General features: G+C 53.1%; 2 protein-coding genes across 3 annotated transcripts in view; both read left to right on the top strand.

The window, feature by feature from the left end:
* Positions 1-892, top strand: part of RNF166 (ring finger protein 166) — a 6,040-nt gene extending 5,148 nt beyond the window's left edge. The window contains exon 6 of the mRNA XM_061547086.1: positions 873-892. Coding sequence (XP_061403070.1) covers positions 873-892 — 20 coding nt within the window. The remainder of the gene's footprint in view (positions 1-872) is intronic.
* A 14,990-nt stretch (positions 893-15,882) lies between these two features.
* LOC133363005 (aquaporin-4-like) lies at positions 15,883-25,803 on the top strand. Of its 2 annotated transcripts, none has more exons than XM_061582010.1 (6): positions 15,883-16,050; positions 17,299-17,590; positions 18,076-18,306; positions 20,538-20,705; positions 21,002-21,082; positions 23,171-25,803. In XM_061582010.1, exons 1-6 carry the CDS (start codon positions 15,929-15,931, stop codon positions 23,945-23,947), a joined length of 1,671 nt encoding a protein of 556 aa, XP_061437994.1. In that variant the 5' UTR covers positions 15,883-15,928; the 3' UTR covers positions 23,948-25,803. The 2 variants fall into 2 exon arrangements, with proteins under 2 accessions (XP_061437994.1, XP_061437995.1); XM_061582011.1 differs by lacking the exon at positions 15,883-16,050 and adding an exon at positions 16,741-16,762.
* Positions 25,804-26,459: the final 656 nt, after the last annotated feature.

Here is a 26,459-nt window from a genome sequence, read left to right as displayed (position 1 = left end):
CTCCTGTAGACCAAGCGAGGTAGTCAACATCTCCCAGGGTTCTAACCCACGACCTCCTGTAGACCAGGCGAGGTAGTCAACATCTCCCAGGGCTCGAACCCACGACCTCCTGCAGACCAGGCGAGGTAGTCAACATCTCATAGCCACCGTGGCGCCGGGAGGGAGGGAGGTGATGGTTACAGCCGGATAATGTGGAAGTGAAAAACACGAAAAGTAGACTTTAAAAATAGCAAGGACATGAACTGCGTTAAATTTCGATTTAAAGCTTTCGTGACTGCAGGGATTCATCTTCTTGATTCTTTCGGTAAAGTCACGTAGAAGGGAAGTAATAAAATAAGTGTATAGTGTAGTGTATAGTGTAGTGTATAGTGTAGTGTATAGTGTAGTATGTAGTGTATAGTATAGTGTGTAGTGACTAGTGTAGTGTATAGTGTAGTGTATAGTAGTGTAGTGTATAGTGTAGTGTATAGTGTAGTGTATAGTGTAGTATAGTAGCGTAGTGTATAGTGTATAGTAGTGTAGTGTATAGTGTAGTGTATAGTAGTGTAGTGTATAGTAGTGTAGTGTATAGTAGTGTAGTGTATAGTGTGTAGTGTATAGTGTAGTGTATAGTGTGTAGTGTATAGTGTAGTGTATAGTGTGTAGTGTATAGTGTAGTGTATAGTAGTGTATAGTACATAGTGTAGTGTATAGTGTATAGTAGTGTATAGTGTATACTAGATGAGGGGGGGGGGGGGTGACCGCTTCGAGCGCTGTAACTTCGCTCGCAAGAGGCCGATTCAGCTCCCTCTCTGCGCCTATCTCGTAGCGCGCCGTCCCGCGGAGACGGCGGCGGGGTTGTCGGCCGCGTCCGCCGGCGTCTTCACGCTTAGATCGGCCCGCGAAGCGATGACCCTTATTTTGACAAAGCGTCGCCATCGCAAGCCTGCTGTTTAAAGCTGGCCCGGTGATGCGTTGCATTTTTTATTAAATTAACGATCAAAACACTGCTACGCTTTCGCACGGCGCTTAGGCGAGTTTAACTTCCCCTCACGTTTTGTTGTTTTTAATTTTAAAAAATATCATTTTTGTAATTCTTCACAAACAAAATGTCAAGTACAGACGGAGAGACTCACTCGGCGCGAGACGACATCTTGGGCTGGAGGTCACGTGAGTGGTGCTGGGGGGCGGGGCTGTGTGGGGTGGTCACGTGACAGCGGGGGACAGAGGGGAGGGGCTGCACGTGTTGCTGTGGGTGGCGAGGGGGGTCGCGGGGGGGGAGGGGTCACGTGACAGCGGGGGAACAGAGGGGAGGGGCTGATCACGTGTCTGTGGGGAGGGGATGTGGGGGTGAACGATCACGTGACAGCGGGGGAACGGTGAGGGGAGGGGCTGGTCACGTGTCTGGGGGGTTGTGGGGGGTCACGTGCAAGTGGGGGAACGGTGAGGGGAGGGGCTGGTCACGTGGTTGTTGTTGTTGTTGTTTAGCAAATGCATCAATGGCCCAATAAACTTGGATTTAAAGCTTTCGTGACTGCAGCAGGGATTCATCTTGTTGGTTCTTTCGGTAAAGTCATCACGTAGAAGGGAAATAGTAAAATAATAAAAATAAAACATAACAAAATACAATTCTCACGACGTTTCGGCCACAACGCAAGCAGCCGTCCTCAGGTGAAGAACAGGTCTGTCGGGAAGACAGCGTCTGAATGAAACACCATCCAGGCTTGGCAGCGTATATTTAAGCTGCTGGGTTGGTGGGGGAAGAGCGCCTTGACAAAGGAATTTGCATATCAAGATGAATTTTGCATATTTATGGGAAATGCAGGTATGTGATTAGTACTACTTATGCCCGTGCATTATGCAGGATTAGCAGCATCAAAGGGAGGGGATATGGGAAATGCAGGTATGTGATTAGTACTACTTATGCCCGTGCATTATGCAGCATTAGCAGCATCAAAGGGAGGGGATATGGGAAATGCAGGTATGTGATTAGTACTACTTATGCCCGTGCATTATGCAGGATTAGCAGCATCAAAGGGAGGGGATATGGGAAATGCAAGTATGTGATTAGTACTACTTATGCCCGTGCATTATGCAGGATTAGCAGCATCAAAGGGAGGGGATATGGGAAATGCAGGTATGTGATTAGTACTGCTTATGCCCGTGCATTATGCAGGATTAGCAGCATCAGAGGGAGGGGATATGGGAAATGCAAGTATGTGATTAGTACTACTTATGCCCGTGCATTATGCAGGATTAGCAGCATCAGAGGGAGGGGATATGGGAAATGCAGGTATGTGATTAGTACTGCTTATGCCCGTGCATTATGCAGGATTAGCAGCATCAGAGGGAGGGGATATGGGAAATGCAGGTACGTGATTAGTACTGCTTATGCCCGTGCATTATGCAGGATTAGCAGCATCAGAGGGAGGGGATATGGGAAATGCAGGTACGTGATTAGTACTGCTTATGCCCGTGCATTATGCAGGATTAGCAGCATCAGAGGGAGGGGATATGGGAAATGCAGGTATGTGATTAGTACTGCTTATGCCCGTGCATTATGCAGGATTAGCAGCATCAGAGGGAGGGGATATGGGAAATGCAGGTACGTGATTAGTACTACATATGCCCGTGCATTATGCAGGATTAGCAGCATCAGAGGGAGGGGATATGGGAAATGCAGGTATGTGATTAGTACTACTTATGCCCGTGCATTATGCAGGATTAGCAGCATCAGAGGGAGGGGATATGGGAAATGCAGGTATGTGATTAGTACTACTTATGCCCGTGCATTATGCAGGATTAGCAGCATCAAAGGGAGGGGATATGGGAAATGCAGGTGTATGATTAGTACTACTTATGCCCGTGCATTATGCAGGATTAGCAGCATCAAAGGGAGGGGATATGGGAAATGCAGGTATGTGATTAGTACTACTTATGCCCGTGCATTATGCAGGATTAGCAGCATCAAAGGGAGGGGATATGGGAAATGCAGGTACGTGATTAGTACTGCTTATGCCCGTGCATTATGCAGGATTAGCAGCATCAGAGGGAGGGGATATGGGAAATGCAGGTACGTGATTAGTACTGCTTATGCCCGTGCATTATGCAGGATTAGCAGCATCAGAGGGAGGGGATATGGGAAATGCAGGTATGTGATTAGTACTGCTTATGCCCGTGCATTATGCAGGATTAGCAGCATCAGAGGGAGGGGATATGGGAAATGCAGGTACGTGATTAGTACTGCTTATGCCCGTGCATTATGCAGGATTAGCAGCATCAGAGGGAGGGGATATGGGAAATGCAGGTATGTGATTAGTACTACTTATGCCCGTGCATTATGCAGGATTAGCAGCATCAAAGGGAGGGGATATGGGAAATGCAGGTGTATGATTAGTACTACTTGTGCCCGTGCATTATGCAGGATTAGCAGCATCAAAGGGAGGGGATATGGGAAATGCAGGTATGTGATTAGTACTACTTATGCCCGTGCATTATGCAGGATTAGCAGCATCAAAGGGAGGGGATATGGGAAATGCAGGTATGTGATTAGTACTGCTTATGCCCGTGCATTATGCAGGATTAGCAGCATCAGAGGGAGGGGATATGGGAAATGCAGGTATGTGATTAGTACTGCTTATGCCCGTGCATTATGCAGGATTAGCAGCATCAGAGGGAGGGGATATGGGAAATGCAGGTACGTGATTAGTACTGCTTATGCCCGTGCATTATGCAGGATTAGCAGCATCAAAGGGAGGGGATATGGGAAATGCAGGTATGTGATTAGTACTGCTTATGCCCGTGCATTATGCAGGATTAGCAGCATCAAAGGGAGGGGATATGGGAAATGCAGGTATGTGATTAGTACTACTTATGCCCGTGCATTATGCAGGATTAGCAGCATCAAAGGGAGGGGATACGAGCTGAGTCCGCCGCTACTGCTGCTGTGTGGGGGTCTGTTGCCTAGGGGCACCCCCAGGGGCAGCTTGCCCCTCGTGCAGCGATGAGCCGGACACCTTTGAGAAGCCGGGTTCGAGCCCCGGGTCTGGGTGTCTCTTGCACTGCTGTGATCGGGGTTGTTGTTGTGGTGGTGGTGGTGATGATGGTGGTGGTGGTGGTGGTGATGATGGGGGTGGTAGTGGTGGTGATGGTGGTGATGATGGTGGTGGTGGTGATGGTGATGATGGGGGTGGTAGTGGTGGTGATGATTATGATGGTGGTGGTGGTGATGATGGTGGTGGTGGTGATGGTGGTGGTGATGATGGTGGTGGTAGTGGTGGTGATGATTATGATGGTGGTGGTGATGGTGGTGGTGATGATGGTGGTGGTGATGATTATGATGGTGGTGGTGGTGATGGTGGTGATGATGGTGGTGATGGTGGTGGTGGTGATGATGGTGGTGGTGATGATGATGATGATGGTGGTGGTGGTGGTGATGATGATGGTGGTGGTGGTGGTGATGATGATGATGATGGTGGTGGTGATGGTGGTGATGATGGTGGTGATGGTGGTGGTGATGATGGTGGTGGTAGTGGTGGTGATGATTATGATGGTGGTGATGATGGTGGTGGTGATGATTATGATGGTGGTGGTGGTGATGATGGTGGTGGTAGTGGTGGTGATGATTATGATGGTGGTGGTGGTGATGATGGTGGTGGTGGTGGTGGTGATGATGGTGGTGGTGATGGTGGTGATGATGGTGCTGGTGGTGGTGATGGTGATTATGATGGTGATTAGGATGGTGGTGGTGGTAATGATGATGATTATGATGGTGCTGGTGGTGGTGATGATGATGGTGGTGGTGGTGGTGGTGATGATGGTGGTGGTGGTGGTGGTGATGATGGTGGTGGTGATGGTGGTGATGATGGTGCTGGTGGTGGTGATGGTGATTATGATGGTGATTAGGATGGTGGTGGTGGTAATGATGATGATTATGATGGTGCTGGTGGTGGTGATGATGATGGTGCTGCTGCTGGTGATGATTATGATGATGATGCTGCTGGTGGTGATGATGATGATCATGGTGGTAATGATGATGGTGATTATGATGGTGATGATGATGGTGCTGGTGGTGATGATGCTGCTGGTGATGATGATGATCATGGTGGTGATGATGATGGTGATTATGATGATGATGATTATGATGGTGCTGGTGGTGATGATGCTGCTGGTGATGATGATGATGATCATGGTGGTGATGATGATGGTGATTATGATGATGATGATTATGATGATGATGGTGGTGATGCTGCTGCTGGTGATGATGGCACCACCTCACCGTGCAGCCCTTGCCGACCTCTCAGTGACCTCTCAGTGACCTCTCTCAACATCTCGCGCTGAGGAAGGAACGAGTGGCTGTGATAGGGTTGGGGGAGCTATTTAGAGAGCTGTAAAAGTGTGGGGGGGGCAATGGGGGGGCTCAGTGATTGATGATGGTTGAGGGGCAATGCGGAGAGGTTGGGGAAGGATGGTTGGGTGGGTGGGGGGGGGGGGTCGGGGTGGGTGGGGGGGGTCGGGGTGGGTGGGGGGGGTCGGGGTGGGTGGGGGAAATGAAATCTCTGCGCGCTTGACCAAGAACATCGCGACAGAGACGGACATGGAGATATGTTTGTGCAGGGATGTGGTGGTGGTATTAGTGTGAGTGGTGGTGTTGGTGGAGGTGGTGGTGTTGTTGGTGGTGGTGTTGTTGGTGGTGTTGTTGGTGATGGTGGAGGTGGTGGTGGGGGTGTTGGTTGTGGTGGTGGTGTTGGTGGTGGTGGTGTTGGCCCAGATCTTGGAGGTGGTGGTATTGGTGTTGGTGGTGATAGTGGAGGTGGTGGTGGCATTAGTGTTGGTGGTGGTGATGGTGGTGTTGGTGGTGGTGTTGGTGGTGGTGATGGTGGAGGAGGTGGTGGTATTAGTGTTGGTGGTGTTGTTGGTGGTGGTGATGGTGGAGGTGGTGGTGTTGGTGGTGATGGTGGAGATGGTGATATTAGTGTTGGTGGTGGTGATGGTGGACACGCATACAGACACATATACATACATACACATACGTCCACACATGCATATAGACACACACATACAGACACACATACAGTCACACATACAGACACATACGTACACACATGCATATAGACACACACATACATACAGACACACATACAGACACATACGTACACACATACATACACATACGTACACACATGCATATAGACACACACACATGCATATAGACACACACACATACATACAGACACACACACATACAGACACATACGTACACACATACATACACATACATACACACATGCATATAGACACACACACATGCATATAGACACACACACACAGACACACACACATACATACACATACATACACCACATACATACAGACACACACCTACATACAGACACACATACAGACACATACGTACACACAAAACACACACATACACACACATACACATACGTACACACACACACATACACACACATACACACACATACACATACATACACCACATACATACATACACACACATACAGACACACATACAGACACATACGTACACACACACACAGAGACAGACCGAGGCCTGTGCTTGACCCATAGGCACGGGGTAATGAATATCGGCAGTTGACATTTAGCCACAATCAGTATGGGCATTGGGGATATTTATACAAAGATGAAGGATGATCAAGTGTCTGCCGGGGGTTTATAGTGGCCGTGTCGTAGACACTGAGACGCTGGGTTCAAGCCCTGGGTCTGGGTGTCTCTCTCTCTCTCAGGGAGTTCACGATGGCTGTGTCAGAGACACTGAGAGTCTGGGTTCAAGTCCTGGGTCTGGGTGTCTCTCTCTCTCAGGGGGTTCATAATGGCCGTGTCAGAGACACTGAGAGCCTGGGTTCAAGCCCTGGGTCTGGGTGTCTCTCTCTCTCTCAGGGGGTTCACGATGGCCGTGTCAGAGACACTGAGAGCCTGGGTTCAAGCCCTGGGTCTGGGTGTCTCTCTCTCTCTCAGGGGGTTCACGATGGCCGTGTCAGAGACACTGAGAGCCTGGGTTCAAGCCCTGGGTCTGGGTCTCTCTCTCTCTCAGGGGGTTCACGATGGCCGTGTCGGAGACACTGAAAGCCTGGGTTCAAGCCCTGGGTCTGGGTGTCTCTCTCTCTCTCAGGGGGTTCATAATGGAATGTCAGAAACACTGAGAGCCTGGGTTCAAGCCCTGGGTCTGGGTGTCTTTCTCTCAGGGGGTTCACGATGGCCGTGTCGGAGACACTGAGAGCCTGGGTTCAAGCCCTGGGTCTGGGTCTCTCTCTCTCTCTCTCAGGGGGTTCACGATGGCCGTGTCAGAGACACTGAGAGCCTGGGTTCAAGCCCTGGGTCTGGGTCTCTCTCTCTCTCAGGGGGTTCACGATGGCCGTGTCAGAGACACTGAGAGCCTGGGTTCAAGCCCTGGGTCTGGGTCTCTCTCTCTCTCAGGGGGTTCACGATGGCCGTGTCGGAGACACTGAAAGCCTGGGTTCAAGCCCTGGGTCTGGGTGTCTCTCTCTCTCTCTCAGGGGGTTCATAATGGAATGTCAGAAACACTGAGAGCCTGGGTTCAAGCCCTGGGTCTGGGTGTCTCTCTCTCTGGGGGTTCACGATGGCCGTGTCAGAGACACTGAGAGCCTGGGTTCAAGCCCTGGGTCTGGGTGTCTCTCTCTCTCAGGGGATTCATAGTGGCCGTGTCGGAGACATTGAGAGCCTGGTTTCAAGCCCTGGGTCTGGGTGTCTTTCTCTCAGGGGGTTCACGATGGCCGTGTCAGAGACACCGAGAGCCTGGGTTCAAGCCCTGGGTCTGGGTGTCTCTCTCTCTCTCAGGGGGTTCATAATGGCCGTGTCGGAGACACTGAGAGCCTGGGTTCAGGCCCTGGGTCTGGGTGTCTCTCTCTCTCTCAGGGGGTTCATAATGGCCGTGTCAGAGACACCGAGAGCCTGGGTTCAAGCCCTGGGTCTGGGTGTCTCTCTCTCAGAGGGTTCATAATGGCCGTGTCGGAGACACTGAGATGCTGGGTTCAAGCCCTGGGTCTGGGTATCTCTCTCTCAGGGGGTTCATAATGGCCGTGTCGGAGACACTGAGATGCTGGGTTCAAGCCCTGGGTCTGGGTATCTCTCTCTCAGGGGGTTCATAATGGCCGTGTCAGAAACACTGAGAGCCTGGGTTCAGGCCCTGGGTCTGGGTGTCTCTCTCTCTCTCAGGGGGTTCATAGTGGCCGTGTCGGAGACATTGAGAGCCTGGTTTCAAGCCCTGGGTCTGAGTGTCTCTTTCTCTCAGGGGGTTCACGATGGCCGTGTCAGAGACACCGAGAGCCTGGGTTCAAGCCCTGGGTCTGGGTGTCTCTCTCTCTCTCAGGGGGTTCATAATGGCCGTGTCGGAGACACTGAGAGCCTGGGTTCAGGCCCTGGGTCTGGGTGTCTCTCTCTCTCTCAGGGGGTTCATAATGGCCGTGTCAGAGACACCGAGAGCCTGGGTTCAAGCCCTGGGTCTGGGTGTCTCTCTCTCAGAGGGTTCATAATGGCCGTGTCGGAAACACTGAGATGCTGGGTTCAAGCCCTGGGTCTGGGTATCTCTCTCTCAGGGGGTTCATAATGGCCGTGTCGGAGACACTGAGATGCTGGGTTCAAGCCCTGGGTCTGGGTATCTCTCTCTCAGGGGGTTCATAATGGCCGTGTCAGAAACACTGAGAGCCTGGGTTCAGGCCCTGGGTCTGGGTGTCTCTCTCTCTCTCAGGGGGTTCATAGTGGCCGTGTCGGAGACATTGAGAGCCTGGTTTCAAGCCCTGGGTCTGAGTGTCTCTTTCTCTCAGGGGGTTCATAATGGCCAGTAGCCACCGTGATGATGATGAGAGAGAGAGACGCAGACTCCAAATATTCAGCAGCCAGGAGTGGCCAGTGGTCGGGATCGAACCCAGGGACTTCCTCCATTACCAGACGAGGTAGTAAACATCCCACGGGGTCGTGATCGAACCCACGTCCTCCTGCATACCAGACGAGGTAGTTAACATCACCCCCGGATAGAATGACGGGATCGCTCTCTGGGAATGCTGAGTTCAAAAGGTCGCCTAGGATGCGGTGGCTGGAATCTGGAAACTGAAACTTGTTCTTGAAATATTATCATCGGTGGCCAAGTTGACCTGCATCCAAACACACATACGGAGAGAGGGACAGACACACACAGACACAGAGACACACGGAGACACACACAGAGACACACACAGAGACACACACAGAGACGCACACACAGATACGGATATGCACGGAGACACACAGAGAGACAGAGACACACGCACACAGACACACACAGAGACACGGGCACACAGACACACACAGACACACACAGAGACATAGACACAGAGACACACGCACACACAGACACACACACAGATACGGATACGCACGGAGACACACAGAGAGACAGAGACACACGCACACAGACACACACAGAGACACGGGCACAGACACACACAGAGACATAGACACAGAGACACACGCACACACAGACACACACACAGAGACACACGGACACACACACACAGTCAGAGACACATCCTAGATTCTAGATTCAACTTTATCCTTCGACCGTCAAACCAAACATATCATCAGCTCATGTAACTTTCACCTGAAGGCTCTTAGACACGTACGTCCTCTCATCTCTACTGAAATTGCCAACACTTTGGCATCTTGCATAGTTGGGTCTCGCCTCGACTATTGCAACTCCGTCCTAGTCCGGACCTCCGCTGGCAACCTAAAGAAACTTCAAAGACTACAAAACAACCTCCTGGCACGCGTCGTCATTGCCCACGCTCATCCCCGCCTCGACTCACTCGCCTGTCTCCGTGCTCTCAACTGGCTCCCCATCGCCAGTAGGGTCACGTACAAGACCGCCTGCCTCTGCCACAATGCCTTCATATCCGCCTGCCCGCCGTACCTTTCTTCATTATTGACAACCTGCAGCTCAGCGCACTGCAGATGCCTGTGCAGCGCGACTCACGACCTCCTCTTGATACCAAGATCCAGGATGGTCGTCGCGTCTATGCGCCGATTCTCGGTGGCAGCCCCAACAGTCTGAGACGATATCCCTCTGCACATTCGCAGCATCACCTCAATCGCCTCCTTCAAGAGACACTTACTAACTCACCTCTACAAACCACGCGCTTTTGAGCGACTCTGAGCTTGGCTCCGCGCCTCTGAGTTGCGGCCACTATGTCTGCAAATTTGCGCGCGTTACAAATTGTACTATTATTATTACACACACACCTACACAACAACAACCGCCATTCGCCACTAAGTGACGGTGACGTCACCAGGACGCTTGTGCCAGGCCATGTGCACCTTGAGGCCACGTGAAGTGTCGAACAACCGCTGGCAGGAGGTCACGGGGCAGACCCAGCAGGTGCCACGGGTCGACTGAGATGACCGAGATGACTGGCTGATGCACCACCTGTGCCCCCTACTGTGCCAACTTGCTGTGCTTTAGCCACCCGGCGCTCCGCTCGTTGTTGTGAGCGTCGCTCCTCCGCCCTCCGTTGTTGTTGGAGGGCGACTGCCTCCAACTTCCCAGTAGCGTCCTTCACGAGCCTCCTCCACTGAGGCCGATCTTGACACCGCTGGTACCGGTCATCGGCAAGTCCACTCAGCTCCACGTCCTCCTGTACCACATCACTCCATCTCTTCTCTAGTCCGTGCCGCGCCTGTTTAGCCCCCTCGATCCGGCCAAAACAAAAGCTGTTTGGGCATGCGGTGGCTGGGCATGCGGGCTACATGACCCAGCCAACGCAGCCTTGCCTGCCGGAGGAGCTCACCGATGGGACTTTGCCCAGATGTTTCAAGGATTTGTGAGCTCCTCACACAATCCAGCCTGGTAAAACCCAGGATGGATCGTAGGCAGGCCAGCCTAAATGTTTCCAACCGGCGAAGATGCTCCATTAGGGGGGGTCCACGTTTCGCAAGTGTAGAGAAGAGAGGGAATGACCGTGGCCGAGAAGACCTGAAGACAGACACACAGACACTCACACAGAGACACACACACAGATACACGGGGGTTCATAATGGCCGTGTCGGAGACACTGAGTACCTGAGTTCGAGCCCTGGGTCTGGTGACAGGTGTGGTGCAGCAATTCAGTCTTGATGTGACTCACAACCACCACCACCACCACCTCCATCACCACCACCACCACCACCACCTCCTCCATCACCACCACCACCTCCTCCACCACCACCACCACCTCCATCACCACCACCTCCTCCACCACCTCCATCATCACCACCATCACCACCACCACCTCCATCATCACCACCACCACCTCCACCACCACCACCTCCACCACCACCACCACCTCCATCACCACCACCTCCTCCACCTCCATCATCACCATCATCACCACCACCACCTCCATCATCACCACCACCACCTCCACCACCACCTCCACCACCACCACCACCTCCATCACCACCACCTCCTCCACCTCCATCATCACCACCATCACCATCACCACCTCCATAATCACCACCACCACCTCCTCCACCACCTCCACCACCTCCACCACCACCTCCATCACTACCACCTCCTCCACCACCACCACCACCATCACCACCTCCACCACCACCACCTCCTCCTCCACCACCATCACCACCTCCACCATTACCTCCATTCCCACCACTACCTCCATCTCCACCACCACCTCCACCATCATCTCCACCACCACCTCCACTATCACCTCCATTACCATCACCACCATCTCCACCACCACCTTCATCACCACCACCATCGCCTCCATCACCACCTTCACCACCACCTCCATCACCACCACCATCTCCTCCTCCACCACCAACACCACCTCCATCTCCACCACCACCACCATCTCCACCACCTCCATCACTACCACCATCACCACCACCACCTCCACCACCACCTCCTCCACCACCACCATCATCACTACCATCACCATCCACCACCTCCATCTCCACCACCACCACCACCATTTCTGCTGCTTGCCCCAACAGTGCGATAAGGCAACATGGGGGATTTTCTTCATCGTGTATAGTGTAGTGTATAGTGTAGTAGTGTATAGTGTAGTGTATAGTGTAGTAGTGTATAGTGTAGTGTATAGTGTAGTAGTGTATAGTGTAGTGTAGCGTGTAGTGTAGTATATAGTGTATAGTGTAGTAGTGTATAGTGTAGTAGTGTATAGTGTAGTGTGTAGTGTGCAGTGTAGTGTGTAGTGTAGCGTGTAGTGTAGCGTGTAGTGTAGTGTGTAATGTAGTGTGTAGTGTGCAGCGTAGCGTGTAGCGTAGCGTGTAGTGTAGTGTGTAGTAGTGTAGTGTATAGTGTAGTGTAGTAATGTATAGTGTAGTGTAGTGTGTAGTGTAGTGTGTAGTGTAGCGTGTAGTGTATAGTGTAGTGTAGCGTGTAGTGTGTAGTGTAGCGTGTAGTGTATAGTGTAGTGGTGTGTGTAGTGGAGTGTATAGTGTAGTGTGTAGTGTATAGTGTGTAGTGTAGCGTGTAGTAGGTGTGTGTAGTGTAGCGTGTAGTGTAGCGTGTGGTGTAGCTTGTGTGATCGGGGGAGTGGTGGCGCAGCGGTTAGCGCGGTGCACATTCCCCTTCGCAACCGACATCGCTGGCGAGTGATATTCGACCCTGTGGCTGGCCCTCCCTTAGGACGACTCAGCCTTAAATTTAGAACAGTGGTACAGTGTGCGAACATTGTGTGTGTGTAGGTGTCTGTCTGTGTGTAGGTGTGTGTGTAGATGTGTGTGTAGGTGTGTGTGTGTAGGTGTGTGTGTACGTGTGTGACTGTGTGTATGTGTGTGTAGATGTGTGTGTGTGTCGGTGTGTGTCTGTGTGTGTGTAGATGTGCGTGTGTAGGTGTGTGTGTAGGTGTGTGTGTAGGGGTCTGTCTGTGTGTAGTGTGTGTGTGTAGGTGTCTGTCTGTGTGTGTGTATCTGTGTGTGTAGGTGTGTGTGTGTGTAGATGTGTGTAGGTGTGTGTGTGTAGATGTGTGTGTGTAGGTGTGTGTGTGTGTAGGTGTGTGTGTGTGTAGATGTGTGTGTAGGTGTGTGTGTGTAGATGTGTGTGTGTAGGTGTGTGTGTGTGTAGATGTGTGTGTGTAGGTGTGTGTGTGTAGGTTTGTGTGTGTGTACGTGTGACTGTGTGTGTATGTGTGTGTGTAGGTGTGTGTCTGTGTGTAGGTGTGTGTGTAGATGTGTGTAGGTGTGTGACTGTGTGTAGATGTGTATGTGTAGGTGTGTGTGTGTATCTGTGTATGTAGATGTGTGTGTAGGTGTGTGTGTATGTGTGTGTGTGTAGGTGTGTGTGTAGATGTGCGTGTGTAGGTGTGTGTGTGTAGGTTTGTGTGTGTGACTGTGTGTGTAGATGTGTGTATGTGTGTGTGTAGGTGTGTGTGTGTGTAGATGTGTGTGTGTAGGTGTGTGTCTGTGTGTGTAGGTGTGTGTAGGGGTCTGTCTGTGTGTAGGTGTGTGTGTGTAGGTGTCTGTCTGAGTGTGTAGGTGTGTGTGTGTATCTGTGTATGTAGATGTGTGTGTAGGTGTGTGTGTAGGTGTGTGTGTGTAGGTTTGTGTGTGTGTATCTGTGTGTGTAGATGTGTGTATGTGTGTCCAGCAAAATAATCCCCTACCTCCTCGCGGTGCCGGACGGGCAACACTGTCGTGGGCAGTGCTGTGGGGGGAGGGCCAATGCCCATTGGCCTCTCCCCTCATGGCGTCTGTGACCACCACAGCGGCTAAAAGGGGGCTCTCGACGGGTGCGAGGGGCTGGCAACCCCTCCACCTTCAATTAATAACCGCTAAACCACGACGGAATTTTTTTATTAATAAGCATGTGCTGGAGGCTCCTGGGGGACAGGCGTCTATGACGTCTCCTGGCCAAACCCCAATTGGCGGAGCCAGGAGACTGAATCTTTACCATCGGGGCTCCTCCAGAAACAACAAAAAGCCATTTTGGATGGCAACGTGGAATGTTCGAACGCTCACTGCAGAGAAGAGGCTGGCGCTCCTCTGTCGGGAGCTGAAACGGTACCGCCTGGATCTCTGTGGTATTCAGGAGGTCCGGTGGACCGGCTCTGGCTCCTGCCACCATGAGGGGTGGACAGTCCTCTACTCGGGGCAGGAGACTGCCAAACAACAGGGAGTGGCTCTTCTTCTGAACAAAAGAATGAAGGGGGCGTGGGAGCGTGGTGGTGAGGTGTGGGAAGCTGTAAGCCCCAGGCTACTTTGGGCTCGACTTCCCATCAACCGGAGGCGAGGAGTGGTGGTCGTGGTTTCTTATGCCCCCACCGAAGACGAACATCTGTGGAGGGATGCAGGCAAAGCCGATGAGTCGGATGCCTTCTATGACCTCCTGTCACAGGTGCTGGATAAAGTGGCCACTCGGGATAGTCATCTTGTTGGGCGACTTCAATGCCCGAGTTGGTCATGATGCTGGCACCTGGTCTGGAGTGATTGGAGGGCATGGGCCAGATCAGCTCAATAATAACGGTAGGAGGCTGCTAGATTTTTGTGCAGCCCATGGGCTTGTAATTACCAACACGCTGTTCCGGCATCGGCGCATCCACACAACAACATGGATGCATGTCGGGTCCAAGCAAGAACATCTGCTGGACTACGTAGTGACGGACCAGCGGATGCGAGCCCATGTTCCTGACACCAGGACCTTCCGTGGAGCTGATCTGCCCACTGAACATCGACTTGTCATCTGTAAGATGCGCCTGCCATTCTTCCACTCCGGTGGTGGGTGTACACCCAGGACCCCATTCAAACCCTTAGTGGCCTGATCTCAGCTAGCTGATGGAAGTTGCAAGTGAGAATTTCATCATCGCTTGCGGCTGGAGTTGCCATCGTCCCCCACTCCTCCAGATGTCAAAGGGAAATGGGCGGAGGAACGACGCTCACAACAACGAGCGGAGCGCCATGTGGCTAAAGCAGAACAAATAGGCACAGTAGGGGGCACAGGTGGTGCATCAGCCAGTCGTCTCGGTCGACTCAGTCAGTCGACCCGTGGCACCTGCTGGGTCTGCCCCGTGACCTCCTGCCAGCGGGCGTTCGACACTTCACGTGGCCTCAAGGTGCACTTGGCCTGGCACAAGCAGTTGTTGTTGTTGTGTGACTGTGTGTGTGTGTGTCTGTGTGTGTCTGTCTGTGTGTAGATGTATCTGTCTGTGTGTGTGCCTGTGTGTGTCATCTCTCTCTGTGTGTGTAGGTGTGTGTGTATTTAGGTGTGTATCTGTGTTTATAGTTGTGTAGATGTGTGTGTAGGTGTGTGTGTGTGTCTGTGTGTGTGTGTAGGTGTGTGTGTGTAGGTGTGTGTGTAGGTGTGTGTGTAGGTGTATGTGTGTGTCTGTGTGTAGGTGTGTGTGTGTGTCTGTCTGTGTGTAGGTGTGTGTGTGTCTGTGTATATCTATGTGTGTGTAGGTGTGTGTGTGTAGGTGTGTGTATGTATCTCTGTGTGTGTGTAGGTGTGTGTATATTTATATCTCTGTGTGTGTAGGTGTGTGTAGGTGTGTGTGTGTATCTGTGTGTGTGTCTAGGTGTGTGTAGGTGTGTGTATATTTATATCTCTGTGTGTGTAGGTGTGTGTGTGTATCTCTGTGTGTGTGTGTCTAGGTGTGTGTAGGTGTGTGTATATTTATATCTCTGTGTGTGTAGGTGTGTGTGTGTATCTGTGTGTGTGTCTAGGTGTGTGTAGGTGTGTGTATATTTATATCTGTGTGTGTGTGTAGGTGTGTGTGTATCTGTGTGTATATCTGTGTGTAAGGGTGTGTAGGTGTGTGTGTATCTGTGTGTGTAGGTGTGTGTGTGTGTAGGTGTGTGTCTGTGTATATCTCTGTGTGTGTAGGTGTCTGTGTGTGTGTATCCACCCGCGCGAGATTGGCACACAGCTCGGGTAGCCGAGCGCGGGCGACGTGGAGTGGTGATGAGCGGGGTGGCAAGCAGAGCTATTCCTGAGACCTGGTCTCTCTCCACATCATCAGCAGCATCAGCAGCATCAGCATCAGCAGCAGACACTCACCATCCACACTCGAGCTGCCTGGCTAGGTGAGTGGGTGAGTGAGTGGGTGGGTGAGTGACTGACTGAGTGTGTGAGTGAGTGGGTGGTTGAGTGGGTGAGTGAGTGGGTGACTGAGTGAGTGAGTGACTGAGTGAGTGACTGAGTGTGTGAGTGGGTGAGTGGGTGAGTGAGTGAGTGACTGAGTGAGTGACTGAGTGAGTGACTGAGTGGGTGGTTGAGTGGGTGACTGAGTGAGTGACTGAGTGTGTGAGTGGGTGAGTGGGTGAGTGGGTGAGTGGGTAAGTGAGTGGGTGACTGAGTGAGTGACTGAGTGGTGATGAGCGGCGTGGCAAGCAGAGCTATTCCTGAGACCTCGTCTCTCTCCACATCATCAGCAGCAGCATCATCAGCAGCAGCATCATCAGCAGACACTCACCAGTCACACTCGAGCTGCCTGGCTAGGTGAGTGGGTGAGTGAGTGGGTGGGTGAGTGAGTGGGTGAGTGAGTGGGTGAGTGAGTGACTGAGTGAGTGACTGAGTGAGTGACTGAGTGTGTGAGTGACTGAGTGTGTGACTGAGTGACTGAGTGAGTGAGTGAGTGACTGAGTGTGTGAGTGAGTGACTGAGTGACTGAGTGAGTGTGTGAGTGAGTGACTGAGTGGTGATGAGCGGCGTGGCAAGCAGAGCTATTCCTGAGACCTGGTCTCTCTCCACATCATCAGCAGACACTCACCAGTCACACTCGAGCTGCCTGGCTAGGTGAGTGGGTGAGTGAGTGAGTGGGTGAGTGAGTGAGTGGGTGAGTGGGTGGGTGAGTGAGTGGATGAGTGGGTGAGTGAGTGACTGAGTGAGTGAGTGACTGAGTGAGTGACTGAGTGTGTGAGTGAGTGACTGAGTATGTGAGTGAGTGACTGAGTGAGTGGGTGAGTGAGTGTGTGAGTGAGTGACTGAGTGAGTGACTGAGTGAGTGAGTGACTTAGTGTGTGAGTGAGTGACTGAGTGAGTGGGTGAGTGAGTGAGTGTGTGAGTGAGTGACTGAGTGAGTGACTGAGTGTGTGAGTGACTGAGTGACTTACTGAGTGACTGAGTGAGTGAGTGAGTGACTGACTGAGTGACTGAGTGAGTGACTGAGTGAGTGACTGACTGACTGAGTACTCCCCTCTGCTCACCGCCCCAACCCCCTCCCCCTCCAACTGCTTCTCGCGTCGTCTCCGCTCGCTCTGCAACAACAACATCAACAACATCAACAACATCAACAACATCAACAACAACATCAACAACATCAACAACAACAGCTGTTACCGCTGCCTCGCGACTGCTGCCACTGCTGCTGCTTCTCTGTGTGGAGCAACACCATCACCACCATCATCATCAGCACCACCACCACCACCATCAGCACCACCACCACCACCACCAGGAGTAGGGGTCAAGGGGGTCACGGCAGCGATGACCGCCTGCCGGGGCGTGTGGACGCAGCGATTCTGGAGGTCTCTGCTGGCGGAGCTGCTGGGCACCGCCCTGCTCGTCATGCTGGGAGCCGGGTCTACCCTCACGTGGAGCGAACAGCACCCTGCCTCCTACGTGCAGGTGTGGCACGTGTAGTGGTGGTGGTGGTGGTGGATGTAGTGGTGGTGGTGGTGGGTGTAGTGGTGGTGGTAGGTGTAGTGGTGGTGGGTGTAGTGGTGGTAGGTGTAGTGGTGGTGGTGGTGGGTGTCGTGGTGGTGGTGGTGGGTGGTGGTAGGTGTGGTGGTGGTGGGTGTAGTGGTGGTCGGGGTGGTGGTGGTGGTGTAGTGGTGATGGTAGTGGTGGTAGATAGGTAGGTGTAGTGGTGGTGGTGGTGGTAGGAGTAGTGGTGGTAGGTGTAGTAGTAGTTGCAGGTGTAGCAGTAGTAGTAGGTGTAGTAGTAGTAGGTGTAGTAGCAGCTGTGACACTGACACCCCATCATGGCTCCAGTGATGGCTGCAGTGACCCAGTGCTTGACCCACCACTCTGCCCCCCCTCACCCCCCTCACCCCTCACCTCCTCACCCCCCTCACCCCTCACCCCCCTCACCCCCCACCCCCCCCCCCCAGGTGTCTCTGTGCTTCGGCCTGGCCGTGGCCGCCCTAGCCCAGTGCCTGGGCGGCGCGAGCGGGGCCCACCTCAACCCGGCGGTGACGGCCGCCCTGCTGGTGGCTCGCCGCGTGCCGCTGAGCCGCGGCGTCGCCTACGTGGCCGCCCAGAGCCTCGGCGCCACGCTGGGGGCCGCGCTGCTGCTGCTCGTCACGCCGGGGGACGTAGCCGGGGACCTGGGGGCCACGCTCGTGAGTGGGGGGGGGGCGGGGGGGTAGATACAGATAGTACACCAGATGGTCCAACCAGATACTCCACCAGTTACTCCACCAGATATTCAACGAAATAATCCATCAGATAGTGAACCAGATAATCCTCCAGCAACCAGATACTCCACCAGATGGCCAGCCAGATGGTCCACCAGATTGTCAACCAGATAGTTCACCATATAGTCAACCAGATAACCCATCAGATAGTGAGCCAGATAATCCAACAATCAACCAGATACTCCACCAGATGGCCAGCCAGATGGTCATCAGATGGCCAACCAGATACTCCACCAGATACTCCACCAGATACTCCACGTGATACTCCACCAGATAGTCAACCAGATAATCCATCAGATAGTGAACCAGATAATCCAACAGACAATCAACCAGATACTCCACGTGATACTTCACCAGATGGTCAACCAGATGGCCAACCAGATAGTCAACCAGATAGTCAACCAGATAGTCAACCAGACGGCCAACCAGATACTCCACGTGATACTCCACCAGATAGTCAACCAGATGATCCACCAGATAGTGAACCAGATAATCCATCAGATAGTGAACCAGATAATCCAACAATCAACCAGATACTCCACCAGATGGCCAGCCAGATGGTCATCAGATGGCCAACCAGCTACTCCACCAGATACTCCACCAGATACTCCACGTGATACTCCACCAGATAGTCAACCAGATAATCCATCAGACAGTGAACCAGATAATCCGACAATCAACCAGATAGTCAACCAGGCACTTCACCAGATACTACACCAGATAGCCAACCAGATTGTCCACCAGATAATCCACCAGATACTCTTCCAGATACTCAGATAGTCCACGTGATACTCCACCAGATAATCAACCAAATACTCCACCAGATAATCAACCAGATACTCCACCAGATGGCCAACCAGACACTTCACCAAATAATCAACCAGATACTCCACGTGATACTTCACCAGATGGTCCAGCAGATAGTGAACCAGACGGTTAACCAGATACTCCACCAGATAGTCAACCAGATGATCCAACAGCTAGTCAACCAGATACTCCACGTGATACTCCACCAGATGGCCAACCAGATACTCCACCAGATGGCCATGGGAGGACTGGACAATGAACCAGACACTTGACCAGATGGACACTGGACCAGACATTCAGCCAGATGGACACTCCACCAGACACTCAGCCAGGTGATGGTGGACCAGGTGAGTCCCAGGCTCCAGCTGTTGGTCACCGCACCGCAGTCACCGTGGCAGTCAGTCAGTCAGTTACCCTGGCAGTCAGTTAGTCAGTCAGTCAGTCACCTGGTCAGTCAGTCACCCAGTCAGTCAGTCACCCTGGCAGTCAGTCAGTCACCCTGTCAGTCAGTCAGTCACCCAGTCAGTCAGTCGCCCTGTCAGTCAGTCAGTCACCCAGTCACCCACCCACCCAGTCAGTGACTAGTCACCCTGGCGTGTGTGTCCAGGTGAGCTCCAGGCTGCAGCTGAGCCACGCGGTGCTGGTGGAGGCGGCCATCACGCTCCAGCTGGTGCTCACCGCTCAGTCAGTCACCCAGTCAGTCAGTCACCCAGTCAGTCAGTCACCCTGGCGTGGTGTGTGGTGTGTCTAGGTGAGCTCCAGGCTGCAGCTGAGCCACGCGGTGCTGGTGGAGGCGGCCATCACGCTCCAGCTGGTGCTCACCGCTCAGTCAGTCACCCAGTCAGTCAGTCACCCAGTCACCCAGTCAGTCAGTCAGTGACTAGTCACCCTGGCGTGTGTGTCCAGGTGAGCTCCAGGCTGCAGCTGAGCCACGCGGTGCTGGTGGAGGCGGCCATCACGCTCCAGCTGGTGCTCACCGCTCAGTCAGTCACCCAGTCAGTCAGTCACCCAGTCAGTCAGTCACCCTGGCGTGGTGTGTGGTGTATCTAGGTGAGCTCCAGGCTGCAGCTGAGCCACGCGGTGCTGGTGGAGGCGGCCATCACGCTCCAGCTGGTGCTCACCGCTCAGTCAGTCACCCAGTCAGTCAGTCACCCAGTCACCCAGTCAGTCAGTCAGTGACTAGTCACCCTGGCGTGTGTGTCCAGGTGAGCTCCAGGCTGCAGCTGAGCCACGCGGTGCTGGTGGAGGCGGCCATCACGCTCCAGCTGGTGCTCACCGCTCAGTCAGTCACCCAGTCAGTCAGTCACCCAGTCAGTCAGTCACCCTGGCGTGGTGTGTGGTGTGTCTAGGTGAGCTCCAGGCTGCAGCTGAGCCACGCGGTGCTGGTGGAGGCGGCCATCACGCTCCAGCTGGTGCTCACCGTCTGCGCCGCCGGGGACGAGCGACGCTCCGACCTCGCGGGAGGCTCCGGCGCCCTCCACGTGGGTCTCTCGGTGGCGCTGGGGCACCTGTTTGCGGTGAGCTCATCATCAACATCATCAGCAACATCAACAACATCATCGTCAACATCAACATCATCATCACCGTCACCATCGTCATCACCATCATTGTCACCACCATCACGATCGTCGTCACTATGATGTTGTTGATGATGATGATGTTGATGATGTTGTTGATGTTGTTGTAGATCTTGTTGATGATGTTGATGATGATGATGTTGTTGATGTTGTTGATGATGTTCTTGACATTGATGTTGTTGTAGATCTTGTTGATGATGTTGATGATGATGTTGTTGTTGATGTTGTTGATGTAGCTGCCCTACACCGGCTCCAGCATGAACCCAGCTCGCTCCCTCGGCTCTGCTGTGGTGTCTGGGCTGTGGGCTAACCACTGGGTATAGTGCACCACCATCACCACCATCACCATCATCACCACCATCACCACCATCACCACCATCATCATCATTATCAACATCACCTCCACCATCAACATCACCACCATCACCATCATCACCACCATCACCGACATTACCACCACCATCATCACCACCAACACCAATACGCCGCCATTCGCCACTAAGCGATAGTGACATCACCACGATGCCTGTGCCATGCTAGGTGCATTTTGAGGCCACGTGAAGTGTCGAAGACTCATTGCTGACAGGAGGTCTCGGGACAGACCCAGCAGGTGCCATGGGTCAGCTGACTGAGATGACTGGTAGATGCACCACCAGCTGTACCCCACTACTGTGCCAGGCTAGGTGCAGGAGGTCTCGAGACAGACCCAGCAGGTGCCATGGGTTGACTGACTGAGATGACTGGTAGATGCACCACCAGCTGTACCCCCCCTACTGTGCCAGGCTAGGTGCAGGAGGTCATGGGACAGACCCAGCAGGTGTCATGGATCAGCTGACTGAGATAACCGGTAGATGCACCTACCAGCTGTACCCCCCCTACTGTGCCAGGCTAGGTGCAGGAGGTCTCGGGACAGACCCAGCAGGTGCCATGGGTTGGCTGACTCAGATGATCGGTAGATGCACCACCAGCTGTACCCCCTACTGTGCCAAGCTAGGTGCAGGAGGAGGTCACGGGACAGACCCAGCAAGTGCCATGGGTTGACCAAGATGACTGGTAGATGCACCACCAGCTGTACCCCCTACTGTGCCAGGCTAGGTGCAAGAGGAGGTCATGGGACAGACCCAGCAGGTGCCATGGGTTGACCAAGATGACTGGTAGATGCACCACCAGCTGTACCCCCTACTGTGCCAGGCTAGGTGCAGGAGGAGGTCATGGGACAGACCCAGCAGGTGCCATGGGTTGACCAAGATGACTGGTAGATGCACCACCAGCTGTACCCCCCGCCCGCCGCTCCGCTCGTTGTTGTGAGCTTCACTCCTCTGCCCTCCGTTATTGCTAGAGGGTGACTGCCTCCCACTTGAAACTATCCCCAGACAGCTGAGACCAGGCCACCGTGGGTTTAAATGAAGTCCTAGATGGACACCCACCACCGGAGTGGAAGAATGGCAGGCGCATCTTGCAGATGACAAGTCGATGGTCAGTGGGCAGATCAGCTCCACGGTAGGTCCTGGTGTCAAGGACATGGGCCCACATCCGCTGTTCCGTCACTACATTGTCCAGCTAATGTTCTTGCTTGGACCCGGCATGCATCCATGATGTTGTGTGGATGCGCCGATGCCGGAACAGCGTGTTGGTAATTACAAGCCCATGGGCTGCACAGAAATCTAGCAGCCTCCTACCGTTGTTATTAAGCTGATCTGGCCCATGACTCCCAATCACTCCAGACCAGATGCCAGCATCATGACCAACTCGGGCATTGAAGTCACACAACAGGATGACTCTATCATCACCACTATCACCACCATCATCACCACCATCATCACCACCACCACGACCACCATCATCATCACCACCACCATCACCACCACCACCATCACCACCACAACCACGACCACCACCACCATCATCACCACCATCACTATCACCACCATCATCACCACCACCACCACCATCACCACCACCATCATCATCATCACCACCATCATCATCATCACCACCACCACGACCACCACCTCAATCATCATCACTATCACCACCACGACCACCACCATCACCACCACGACCACCATCATCATCACAACCACCACGACCACCACCTCAATCATCATCACTATCACCACCACGACCACCATCACCACCACCACCATCATCATCACCACCACCACCATCATCACCACCACCATCATCATCATCACCACCACCACGACCACCACCTCAATCATCATCACTATCACCACCACGACCACCACCACCACCATCACCACCACGACCACCATCACCATCAACACGACCACCATCACCACCACGACCACCATCACTATCACCACCACGACCACCATCACCACCACCACGACCACCATCACCACCACCACCACGACCACCACCACCATCACCGTGTGCTGCAGGTCTACTGGCTGGGCCCACTGCTGGGAGGCTGCCTGGGCGGACCCCTCTACCACTGCCTCCTCTACCCGGACCGCGAGTCGAAGCGCCGCCTCAAGGGAGGCCTCGAGGCGGCCTCCCCCTTCCACCCCGCCACCTCCACCATCACCAACTGCCACGACAACGACACCAACCGCCACGGCAACTCCACCAACCACCACGGAAACGACACCAACCGCCACGGCAACGACACCAACCGCCACGGCAACAACGACACCAACCGCCACGGCAACAACGACACCAACCGCCACGGCAACAACAACACCAACCGCCACGGCAACGACGACGCCAACCGCCCCCACCTCGCGGCCAACGTCGATTGGCCCTTCGCCAAGCGCCCGAGGGCGGCGGCCGAGGACTCGGACTGCGTCGTGTTGGTGGGCGGCGGCGGCGGCGGAGACTACGACAATGACGGAGGCCTAGGGCCAGGAGAAGGCCTAGGCTCAAGAGCCGGCCTAGGCCCAGGAGCCGGCCTAGGCCCAAGGGGCGGCCTAGTCTCAAGGGGCGGCCTAGGCCCAGGAGCTGGTCTAGGCCCACGAGAAGGCCTAGGCCCAAAAGGCGAACTAGGCCCAGGAGGCGGCCTAGGCCCAAGAGAAAGCCTGAGCTTGGGCCCAGGCTACGATCCGGAGAATCCTCCTCAGCACCATCAACAACATTGTCAGCAGCTGCCAACGACGACGACGACGACGACGACGGAAGAGGCGGCCAAAGGCGAGGGGGGTCTGCTGATGTCGGCGTGACTAGGCCCGGGGACGAGTGGGCCGGAGAAGCCTTCCGAGCCTCGGCCTACTAGGCCTCAGGATGCGGCGCCCGTGAGAGAAACGGATTTGCTCTGAGGGTCATGGAAAGTTTTTTCCGAGCGGATTTGCTTTTTATTGTTGTTGTTGTCGATTGTTTGTTTGTTTTGCCTGTTTGAGTTTGTTAATTGGCCTTCGATGGGCAACGGTTGGGCTACGTGGCGTGGTGCGAAAGAAGTTTAACTCATCCCACAGAGAGTCATAGACTCATAGAGACCCATAGACTCACTACACAGAGAGCCATAGACTCATCACACAGCAGAGACCCATAGACTCACACGGCAGAGACCCGTAGACTCATCACACAGCAGAGACCCATAGCAGGGGCGGTTTCTTCATTAGGGCGATTGGGCGACGCACCACCAATGTCATTCAACCAGGGGCGGTTTCTTCATTAGGGCAATTGGGCGACGCACCACCAATGTCATTCAACCACAGAGTCACGCTAGCCGTCACTGTCAGCCTCTGGATATAGTCCAATCAGCGTCATGCTACGTTCTGTGGAGTACCGCCTCTTTTGGGGCGATTTCACTCCGGCTGAGAATCGCCCCGAGTGGCCCCATAGACTTACATTCAAAGATGTTTTTTTTCGAACGGGGGCGCTCCCATGCATTCTCTATGGCTTCCGGGAGGGCAAGCCCGAACGTGCTTACGTCATCATACGTAAGCACGTTTCATCCAACAATATAATTTATCGCTACCTAGTGGAATCTTTAATAAAATAAACTTGAGTGGTTTGTTTTAATAGTGAGTATATAAACAAACAAGATGTATTGTAAGAGTCACTTTATTTTTCATTAATATTAAAGAAGTGAAGTTGCCTTTACATGCTTAAGCTGTTAATTTATTCATTGCATGGGTGGACCTTATCCTTATCAATCATCCAGACATTTGCCCTCCCTGAGAGATTTTGCAGGAGCTGCCACTGACCCATAGACTCATCACACAGCAGAGAGCCATAGACTCATCACACAGCAGAGAGCCATAGACTCACCACACAGCAGAGACCCATAGACTCACCACACAGCAGAGACCCATAGACTCACCACACAGAGAGCCATAGACTCACTCACACAGAGACCCATAGACTCACCACACAGCAGAGACCCATAGACTCACCACACAGAGACCCATAGACTCATCACACAACAGAGACCCATAGACTCATCACACAGCAGAGAGCCATAGACTCATCACACAGCAGAGACCCATAGACTCACCACACAGCAGAGACCCATAGACTCACCACACAGAGAGCCATAGACTCACTCACACAGAGACCCATAGACTCATCACACAGCAGAGACCCATAGACTCATCACACACAGAAACCCATAGACTCATCACACAGAGACCCATAGACTCATCACACAGCAGAGACCCATAGACTCTTCACACAGCAGAGACCCATAGACTCACTCACACAGAGAACCATAAACTCATCACACAGACACCCACAGACTCACTCACACAGAGACCCATAGACTCATCACACAAGAGACCCATAGACTCATCACACAGAGACCCACAGACTCACCACACAGAGACCCATAGACTCACCACACAGAGACCCATAGACTCATCACACAGCAGAGACCCATAGACTCACTCACACAGAGAACCATAAACTCATCACACAGACACCCACAGACTCACTCACACAGAGACCCATAGACTCATCACACAAGAGACCCATAGACTCATCACACAGAGACCCACAGACTCACCACACAGAGACCCATAGACTCACCACACAGAGACCCATAGACTCATCACACAGCAGAGACCCATAGACTCACTCACACAGAGAACCATAAACTCATCACACAGACACCCACAGACTCACTCACACAGAGACCCATAGACTCATCACACAGAGACCCACAGACTCACCACACAGAGACCCACAGACTCACCACACAGAGACCCATAGACTCATCACACAGAGACCCACAGACTCACCACACAGAGACCCATAGACTCATCACACAGCAGAGACCCATAGACTCACCACACAGCAGAGACCCATAGACTCATCACACAGCAGAGAGCCATAGACTCATCACACAGAGACCCATAGACTCATCACACAGCAGAGACCCATAGACTCACCACACAGAGACTCACAGACTCACCACACAAACCCGAGTTCGATCCCCGCTCACAGCCAACACCGGTGATATCGATTATCTGAAGTGGTTACCTGGGCCTCCTCCTCTAGGTCGACTCAGCCTCAAATGAGTGACCTGGTGTGGCGGTGGTGGCTTTGAGCAGTAGTTTTCGTCGTCTGTTTGAACATTTGCTAAACTTCGTGTTACACTAAGATAGAGTATCCTCGTAAGATTTGTTACACTAAATATAATAACCTTGTGTGATTTGTTACACTAAATATAATAACCTTGTGTGATTAGTTAATATCAATATAATAACCCTACGTGATTTTCTCATGATATAA

This window comes from Lethenteron reissneri, unplaced genomic scaffold, assembly GCF_015708825.2.
Source record: "Lethenteron reissneri isolate LAM-NWPU_2019-01 unplaced genomic scaffold, ASM1570882v1 scaffold_1639, whole genome shotgun sequence".
In the NCBI taxonomy this organism is placed as follows: domain Eukaryota; kingdom Metazoa; phylum Chordata; class Hyperoartia; order Petromyzontiformes; family Petromyzontidae; genus Lethenteron; species Lethenteron reissneri.
The sequence above is the reverse complement of the archived record's forward strand: the minus strand, read 5'-3'. Positions and strand labels throughout refer to the sequence as shown.